This window comes from Oryx dammah, unplaced genomic scaffold, assembly GCF_014754425.2.
Source record: "Oryx dammah isolate SB20612 unplaced genomic scaffold, SCBI_Odam_1.1 HiC_scaffold_10, whole genome shotgun sequence".
In the NCBI taxonomy this organism is placed as follows: Eukaryota; Metazoa; Chordata; class Mammalia; order Artiodactyla; family Bovidae; genus Oryx; species Oryx dammah.
Genome location: NW_024070194.1, coordinates 29506182 through 29515239, shown reverse-complemented (window position 1 = coordinate 29515239; position 9058 = coordinate 29506182). Strand labels below are relative to the sequence as shown.

Below are 9058 nucleotides of genomic sequence, written 5' to 3'. Positions count from 1 at the left end.
AAAGGGACATGGGTAGTCCTGTCCAGCTGCATTCATCATGGCCGGGGGCAGGGGATGGGGGGAACTCTGAGACACCAATGCCGAGTCCCGGGCTTAGGCACAAAGGCCATGTCACCCATTAGTGTGCACACTCAGCTCCCATGGCCTCCGACTCCCACTTGGGGTGGGCCTGGGGGACAGGTGACCCATCCACTGGAGCCCCGGGTCAGCTGGGCCAAGGTGTGCCCCCCATCATGGGGGTAGTCTCTGTAGGAGGCATACCCATAGTAGCCAGAGTCTAGTAGCTTCTGCCCCCTGACTCACCTCCAGGGCAGACCCTCCCATATCTTCACCCTACTCCCTGGCCAGGACATGGCGAAGGGAGTGCCAGCCCAGCTTCTCCTACCGCTGAGAGACCCCTGCCTGGGCACAGGCATCACCTCACCTATGCCCCCATCCCAGAGACACCCATGGACACACACAGAGGCTGACTGTCTCTCCTATACAGGGAGCAGTTTTCTACCATTCTCCTCACCTCACCCTTGGGGTGGAGGTGGTGAAGAGGGACTTAACTCTTCACTTGATGGACAAACACCTTAGACAGCCCAGTAACTCAGTTGACAGCCTACAACACCTATGTTGTTGTTGTTTAGTTGCAAAGTCCTGTCCGACTCTTTTGTGACCTCATGGACTGTAGCCTTCCAGGGTGCCCAAGTGGGAGCGGCCAAGCAGCTTGCCCCCCAGAAGCCCCTCCTCCACTGCCAGGGTAGGAGGGGCAGGGTCTCAATTTGGGCCAAGTCCTTGGAGTCAGGGGCTGGGGGAATTCAGGAGCAGAATCAGGACTGCGAAAACACACACACACACACACACACACAGAGATGGCAGCTCTTTTCAGAGAGCAGTCAAGTGAGCACCACGCAAGACCCAGGGCAGACTGGCCTCCTAGGGCCTAGAGACCCAGGCCTCCTAGGTAGGACCACAGCCTCAGGGCCTGGGTGGTTCCAGACTTGGATCAGGCTTCCCACCCCTCCCCCTCTTGGCCCCACCCACCTGCTTCCCCTAGGGTCAGGAGAAGGGAAGTCCCCACCCCCAGCTCCCGCTGAGTCAGGCTCAGCAGGAACAGACCCAGGCGACCTAGCTCCTGGCGCGAAGTTCTAGCAGCCTGGCCTGGCTAAGTCACAGCTCTCACGCCCAGGACCCAGCCTAGCACTGGGGTGACCTAAGCCAAGGTGTGGAACCCTCCCCCCCAGCCGCGCAGAGGAGGAGGGGTTATGCCTGAGAGCAGGTACAGTGCACCCCCTCTCCCCAGTAGACATGGTCATCACCACCTCCACAACCTCAGTAACATCCCCAACACAACCAGCCACACACCATGCCAGCATCAGGGCAGCTCCCAACAAGGCTAGGCTGGGCAGGTGAAGAGGGACTTAACTCTTCACTTGATGGACAAACACCTTAGACAGCCCAGTCACTCAGTTGACAGCCTACAACACCTATGTTGTTGTTGTTTAGTTGCAAAGTTCTGTCCAACTCTTTTGTGACCTCATAGACTGTAGCCTTCCAGGTTTCTCTATGGGATTTCCCAGGCAAGAATACTGGAGTGGGTTGCCATGTCCTCCTCCAGGGCATCTTGCTGACCCAGAAATGGAACCGTGGTAGCCTGCATTGGCAGGCGGATTCTTTACCACGAGGTGTTTTCAGTAAAGTAACATAAATGTGTATCTCTAATGACCAAGTCTAAACAAGCAGATTAAGTATCTTAAATTAATCTGCACAGCAGGTAGGTTGTTTACCGTCTGAGCCACCAGGGAAGCCCAATACGCTGGAGCAGCTATCCCCAAAGGAGGGGATCCAGAGCAGTTGACCTCCCATCCCAACAGGTCCTCAAAACCAAGACTTGGTCCTCTACCCGCCCGCCCACTGCCACTGCTGCCCCAGGTTGGGGATGGGCCCTAAGGAGCAGGCTCCAGTCCAGTCCACAGAGGGTTTGGGCCAAGTATGTGGGGGTTCCTGATCCAGGACTGGGGAGGAGGAGGGATGAGAACACCGATGTTCCTCCTCTTTTGTGTTTCAGAGCACAGCCCACTCTGCTTCCTCCCATCCCCTCTACCTCTGCACAAGCACCCAGACTCCCAGGGAAGTCCAGCAAGGCTCCCCATTCTCTGCCTTATCTCCCAACACCCCATCGCCGCGCCCCCCACCCGCCGCCGCCCCCGCCCCCCGTCTCCCGTCCAGCTCCAACCAGCACAACCCCGCCCCACCCTCTAGGACCCCTCCCTTCCCCTGTCCCCCATGACTCCACCCCTTGCCTCATAAACCCGCCCCTCCCCCACACAACTCCCTTAGCCCCACAACCCCGCCCATCCCCACGACCCCGCCCCGTCTCCCACGGCCCTGCTCGCCCGCGCGAGAAAACAGGAAGGGGCCCGCGGCGGCGGCGCTGGGAGGAAGCGCAGGAAGCGGCGACGGGTGCGGCGCTTATCTCGGGCCGCAGCCGGACCCCTGGCCTCACGCCCCGCGCAGGCTGGGCAGGGGGCGCGGCAGCGTAGTAGAGGCCTGCTCACCTGGTTGGGGCCCTGGCTGCCTCACCTCCCAGCCACAGTTGTCACAACTGGGCCATGGAGAGAGGCGACAGGACTTCACTGAACCAGGCTGTGCCCCTTCAGCCCGGTGGGTGACCCAGGGGCCAGCGTCCAACCCCAGGGCACCCCACCTCCCCCACAGCGCACAGTACCCACCTCCCCCAGGCCCTGACCTCCCCATTTCCCCCCAAACAAGGACTCCTTTCGCCCAGCAGGTGCTCACTCTCTGTTGGTTCTTCCGGGCTTTAACTTGGGGATGGGGGGATGGTTGTTTGTTTCTGTTTACAAAGCTAGGTCTTTTCCTGGAGAGGGGGCAGGATAGGGACTATCCCGGGGCGCCCCCCTACCAGGGTCCTGCAGGCCACTGGCAGGGACAATGGGCGCCAACACCTGGCACTCCTCCCCCATGAGTATATGCTTTGCTTCCTGGAGTGGGGGCCTCCTGTGTTTCCGCATCAACCATGGCTGCAACAGCCCTCCGTGCACACCTGCAGGCAAGGACCCAACTCTCAGGCTCATAGGCAAGGGCCAAGGGCCCTCAGGTCTGGTGCAGGTGTTTCCTCCCTGGCTTTGGTAGCCCCCAGCGCCAGATGCAGGGTCTGACCGACTCACGTCCTGCCTGAGTCCTGGCTCCGGGAACATGGGAGGTGCCTCTGCTCAGAGTCTGGCATGGCAGGCACTTGTCTCTCCTACCACCTCCTGGTGCTCAGCTGGGCTGGGGTGGTGGCCAGTTGGGGAGGGGACATGGGGGAGGTGCTGTTGGGGCCCATGGGGGAGGTGCTGTTGGGGCCCACGAGTGGGCCTCGGGCAGGGCAAAGCACTCTGCGGTTCTCAGAAGAGCCAGTGCTTTGGGTTGGCACTACCCCAGCCCTATGGTCGGGCTGGCAGCCTGGGAAGGGGCAGAGTTGGGAGGTAGGGAGAGACTGGGGCCCATGGGCGGGGCAGGGGAACACACAAGTGGCACAGTTGGGATTAACTTCTTGGTTTTCTGAATCCAGAGACTAGTTTGCCAGTTGTCCGTGTTCCAGATGTTCTTTCAAAGGCTCCCAGTCTGGGGAGGCTGTGGCACTCGGACTACCCTTCAAAGCCTGCCTGGGCCCTCCTTGCAGCACTGTGCATGGGGGGGTCTAGCTCCCTGGCCAGTGCCCTGCAGCCCCATCTGGCACCCTGCACAGCCCCTCCCTCTGGGCCCCAGCCTCCACCCAGGTGGAAGCTGCTGAGAAGGCACGCATGTAGGGCAAGGCGCCACAGGGTGCAGGCCCCAACCCCACCAGGTGTGTGCTCCAGAAACAGTGCAAGAACCAGGCTCAGGCCACATGCCTGGGGCCTTGGTAGGGAAGGCAGGGCACTGGGGCCTGGCAGATGCCTCGCATCCACAAAAGGTGACGCCCATCCACTGCACAAACCACCTATACTCTGCCCTTGGTGGCCCCATGACCCATGGCCCTGACCTCACCATTGAGTCTCTTTCTATCTGTCTGCTGGTCCTTCACTACTGGGGCAACTCTGACAGAAGCCCCCAGGGAGAAACCGCAGGTCCCAGCTGCAGGAACACTGTCTGCCCCTGTGGTTGCGGCCCAGGACCCAGACGGAGATTGTGGCCCTGTAACTGAGGCCTCTACCCCTCCTCCCAGCTCCCCTGAAACGGGTTTGCTGGAACCTGCCTCAGGCATGGGTGGATGGAAGGGCTACCCATTGCCCACCCACCATGGCAGCAGCCATGACTGCCCAGGAGGCCACACCAAAGTGGTGTTAGGAGCACTCTCCTCATAGACCCTGGGGCTGGGGCTGAGAGCCAGGTGCCCTTGAGGAAGCGGGGGCACGGGGGAGGGGGAAGCCTCTGTGGAGGGCCTGTCCCCTTCCTGTCCCTGCACCCAGATCCTCGGACTCTCTTACTTTCTCCAGGCCTGACTCCCCCAAGCATTGTGCTCCAACCAAAGTGGGACTTTCCCCTCCTACCTGGATACCTGGCCACAGCCCCAGGCTTACATAGCAGGAGCCAGCCATGTGACTACTCCCCTCAGGTGCTGCTCCATCAGCGTTCCCCAACTTCAAGATGAGGACTAACCTAGGGACTCAGGTCAGCACTCTGGGGTTGCCTGGGCCTCACCCCATTCACATCCAAGCCTCTCCTTCAACCTTAACTGCACAGGCCCCCTGCACACCCAGAGCGTGCTCTCATGGCCTGGTAGCTGTTAGGTGAATGAATGCACCCTGAAGTCCCCACACATGGGTGTCCCTCTGCTTGGGACCTGGCTCTCATCCCAGCGCTCACACTTCCTGGCTGAGATTTGGGGCAAGTCCTGAAACCTCCTATTGCTTCAGTTTCCTAGTTATGAACCATGGACAGTAGTTGCTGCTCTGCTCAGACTGAGCATGTTTACACCAAAACACTGGGGGTGATCAGGGGCAACTCTGCCCTACTGATAGCACCAAGACCTGTCTGTATCTCTCCTGCTTGCCTCTGTTCTGTCAGGGTGCCCCCGGGCAAGGCTGCTTCAGTACCTACTGGTCCTGTCCACCTGATGACAGGTGTGCCTGCCAAGCATCCGCCTTGGCCAGGTGCTCTGCCTGCCCTGCTCCCCACTTCTCTACAGGCTGTGATCTGGGAGGGGCCACAGACCTCCAGTCCTAGAGATCGGACCCCCACCCGTCCAGGCAAGCATAGGGTCCCAGAGGGCAAGACGGTGGGTCCCTGGCTGGTCTGTCCAGTCCCACAGAGGGGCTGCTGCCACACTTCCCAGGCCGCAGGAAATGGCCTGGTCCAGCTAGCAGCCAGGGCCACAGCTCGCTTCCCTTCAGGCCCGTTTCCTTTATCCGGTTGTTTTGCTCTGAATTCACAAAGCTCAGCCTTCCCCTCCCCTCCATTTCCACCCTTCCCCCACCCCGGAGTGGAGCAGGACGGATACGCTGCTACATTTTAGGGCCAGCAGGAGTCTCCCACCCCCATCCCCTCTATCTTCCCCTCCACATTCCCACCCCCCTCCCCGCCCCCGCCGCATGCAGCACCGAGGGGGAGTCCCATCCCATGGCGCCCCCTGCTGGTCGAGCCTGGGAGCACCACCCCACGGCTCTGCCTTGCTCCGCGAGTGTCGGTGGATCGAGGTGCGGACCGGGGCGGCCGGGCCCCACAGTTGGCAGGCAAAGAGAGGTGGAACCGGGCCGCAGCACCAGCTCAGTTTATTGGGGCCTCGCTCGGAGCAGAGGGCGGGCCCCTTCCAGGACCAGCTCGCCAGGGGGGCACTGCCTCTAATCCCAGGCCCCGGGAAGAGTGCAGGCCGCGGGGAGGGAGGGGCTCGCTCGGGGTGTTAGGAGCCCCAGGAGCTGTCAGTGGCCGCGGCACGCAGCGCGAACAGCTTCTCCCAGCAGGTGGCGACGGCGTCCAGGGCACGCAGCAGGAGCCGCCTCCGGCCGCCCGGACGCCAGGAAGGGCGCGTCTCCGGCCGCCAGCTCCGCTGTCGGGGACGCGTCGGTCAGGGCGTGGGCACGGTCCCCACCCTCTCCTCCCCACTAGCTTGTGTCGGGTCCCTGGGAAGGGAGGCCGCGGCCGTGGGAGCGGGCGGGGACGCGCACCTGGCGCAGCTTCCGGCAGTGGCGTCGCATCACCGCCTCAGTGCGCACCGCCACAGTCCACGCCGCCTTCTCCAGAGCCCCACGACGGCCCCCGGCCACCGCCCCACGTAGGGTCCGACCCAGGGCCACGATGGACAGTAGAATACTGTGCTCCTGGGAGGGGAGGAGACGAGGGACTGGGGGAGCAGCCTGGTGGGGAGGGGGCTGGAGGGCTTGGGTGGGAGTGTCTCCATACCTTCTGGGCGCCACATGAGACTCCCACCCGGCCCCGCCGTCGGGAGACCACGTCTCCAGTCAGGTTTTTCTGAATGAAATGGAGGTGTCTGAAGCCCGGTCCAGCCCCTTCGACCCTTGGCCTGGTCCACCTCACCGCGGCCTGCAGGTCCTCGAAGATAACCGCGCGGTAGTGGTGAAGCACGTCGGGGACGCTGCAGGCGCTGATCCCGGCCCAGCCCGGAGCAGCCCCCAACAGCGCCAGCAGAAGCGCCCAGAGCGTAGACTTGGGAGGCCCCTGGAAGGGATACCGGCTCTAGGGAGGGGCCGACCCTCCAACAGCGCTTCGGGTAATGTGCTCCCTTCCACCCCGTCCCCTGCCCCTCCCCGCCACACACAGGGACTCTATGAACTGGTATAAAACAGATATTGCCATCAGTTCAACAAATGCTCTAGGCACCACTGCTCTAGCAGGTTTGGGGAAAGATAAGCATTAGCACCCGCAACCCTGCTCTGCCCAAGTACCAAGACTGGAGGGCAGGGCTGAGCTAGGTCTGGGTACAGCAACAAGTACCCTCCATATAACTTTGCTCCTGGCCATGCCCTGACCCATGCCCATCAGAACTGGGCTCTCCTCTGCTGGGCACCCAACCCCTGGCACTCTGCTCACCTCCAGATGTCCCAGAGGAGAGGGAAGAATCTGCCCCCCTCTATCGCTGGGCAGCTACCCCCCATCAGTGGCTTGCTACCAGCTCTGAGAACCATGGGAGCTGGGGTCCCTCTGCAGCCCTAGCCCAACCAGGACAGGGGTGAGGGCTCAGAGTTCAAGGCCACACCCCTTCAGAAGGTGAAGGCTTGGGGAAAGCCAAAGGTCAAGGGAGAAGGGGACCATGTTCTACCCCACCAGGCCTCCCCTCCCCTAGAATAGGGAACTGGCTCTCATGGATAAGAAGCCACCACACACACCCCCGGCCCCCACTGCCAGAAGCCCCAACATCAGAAAGCTGCCTGTTGAAAGGCTCCCAGCCCCCAGGCTGGAGTCACACAGCGGCTGGAAATTAATCATGCGAACACAGTGAGACTTGGGACTCAGACACAGAACTTGACTGTGAGACTTGGGACTCAGACACAGAACTTGACTCTGCTTCCCAGCCCAGTAGGAGAACCTGACCACACAGGGCTGGAGCTGGTGTCCACGGGAGCTCTGCCTGAGGCACCCGGCAGTGCTAGCTGGGGGAGCACATGCGATTATTAGCTATGGCCCCTTCTCTAACTACCCACCCCCCCAGACAAGCTTCACATAATGGCCAATTCAGAGTCATCCCTCTGCCTGTTGAGAGCCAGAGATCATAGTGAGAACAAGAGCCACTGGTGCTGGAGGGATGTCCAAGTAGGGTAGGTTGGTTGCCCAGGGGGTCTTGGGAAGGCCTGTTGGCCCTTGAGCAGGGCCCGAGGCTGAGGCTGTTCAGCCCCCGAGGACAGGGTGGCCCCAGCACAGGAGGGCAACTCCCCCTCCCTCTGTAGCTGCCAGGAAGGACAGGCAGGAGCACCCAGGCCAGGCAGCGGTGACAGGAACCAAGGGGGATTTCCCGGTGGGGGCACTGAGGGACAGCAGCCCAAGACAGCTCCCACCCCGGCGGCCCACAGCTGCTCACCATGGGCCTCTCAGGATCAGGCTCTCCCTCACTCCCGCCAGGGGACCTCGGACATGATCCTGGGGTCCTCAGGTAGGGAGTGCGGCTGCCACTCCAGGTCCAGTTCAGAGCCCGGCCAACAGAGCTCCCCTGGATGCAGGCGGAGGCAGGCGGACAAGGCTTTTGAAGTTGGCTCCTCTGAGCAGAGGGAGGGAGCGGGAGGGAGGCCCAGGATCCCAGCCTTCCCCCTCCCTCTCCCCACCCCCTATCCAATCACTTCTTCAATTAACCTGACCCTGAAGCCCAGCCCTAGAGGGCTGTCTTCCCATCCAGTGGATCTTGGATTAAGCCATCAACCGGGGAGATCTCCTCCGCCAAGACAGGGGTAGGGTGCTAGGTGGGCATGGAGCAGGGTAGGGCCCAGCTGGCAGGGGAGGGGAGCCATGAGAGGCAGGGGCCTGCCAGCACCCTCCTCCAGGACCTTCCTTGGTGGTCAGCAGGTGCTGTCTCTTCCAGGAACCTGAAGGCCGGCAGGACCAGATGAGCAGAACTTCACCTGCCCAGCCCCCAGCTCCTCCACCCTGACGTCCGGGGGTCCTGCCCCAGCAGGTCCCAGGAAGGGGACTTCCCAGCACCTCGCTGGCCCAGCGCTCAGCCGAGATGCCTCCTGCTGCTCATCCCTCCTGGGTCAAGGGTCTTTCGCTGGGGAAGCTCATGGCCACTCACCCAAACCACCTTGCAGGGAGCTGGATCACAGCACCCTGCCGGGCACCCTGTGGACACCATCCTGCCCTGCCCCCAGCAGTGCTTCAGAACAAGGGGAGCCAAGGAACTCAGCCTTGAGCTGGAACTGAAACATGTCAGTGGAAGAAAAGCTGTTTTCCCCAGGAAGAAAAGTAGTTTCACCACCACCCTAAGGCGTTGAGAAAACGACCCCCAAGCAAATGAGAAACACATTTGCAGGTGCTATCAGATGCTCTGGAACCCTCCAGCCCTGCAGGAAGTCTCACCTGACCTGAAGTCAAAGGAAGTGTCCAGGAGAAGCCACACCCAACTGAGAGCTCCAGCTGCCTGTGG

At 61.7% G+C, this 9058-nt stretch overlaps 1 protein-coding gene across 1 annotated transcript; it reads right to left on the bottom strand.

The window, feature by feature from the left end:
- Positions 1 to 5723: 5723 nt before the first annotated feature.
- On the bottom strand, positions 5724 to 6960 carry CUNH20orf204 (chromosome unknown C20orf204 homolog). Its single transcript, XM_040247305.1, has 4 exons — positions 6922 to 6960; positions 6370 to 6663; positions 6135 to 6287; positions 5724 to 6016 (listed from the first exon to the last, which is right to left on the bottom strand). The coding sequence occupies exons 1-4, from the start codon at positions 6958 to 6960 to the stop codon at positions 5870 to 5872; spliced, it is 633 nt and encodes a 210-aa protein (XP_040103239.1). The 3' UTR covers positions 5724 to 5869.
- Positions 6961 to 9058: the final 2098 nt, after the last annotated feature.

Excerpts from the sequence above, each read along its gene's own strand:
- CUNH20orf204 (XM_040247305.1), bottom strand. The coding sequence starts at position 6,960 with ATGGGTCAGGGCATGGCCAGGAGCAAAGTTATATGGAGG. Across the intron at positions 6,664-6,921 it reads GGAGCAAAGTTATATGGAGG|AGCCGGTATCCCTTCCAGGG; the intron begins GTACTTGTTGCT and ends GCCCCTCCCTAG. Across the intron at positions 6,017-6,134 it reads ACTGCCGGAAGCTGCGCCAG|CGGAGCTGGCGGCCGGAGAC; the intron begins GTGCGCGTCCCC and ends CGTCCCCGACAG.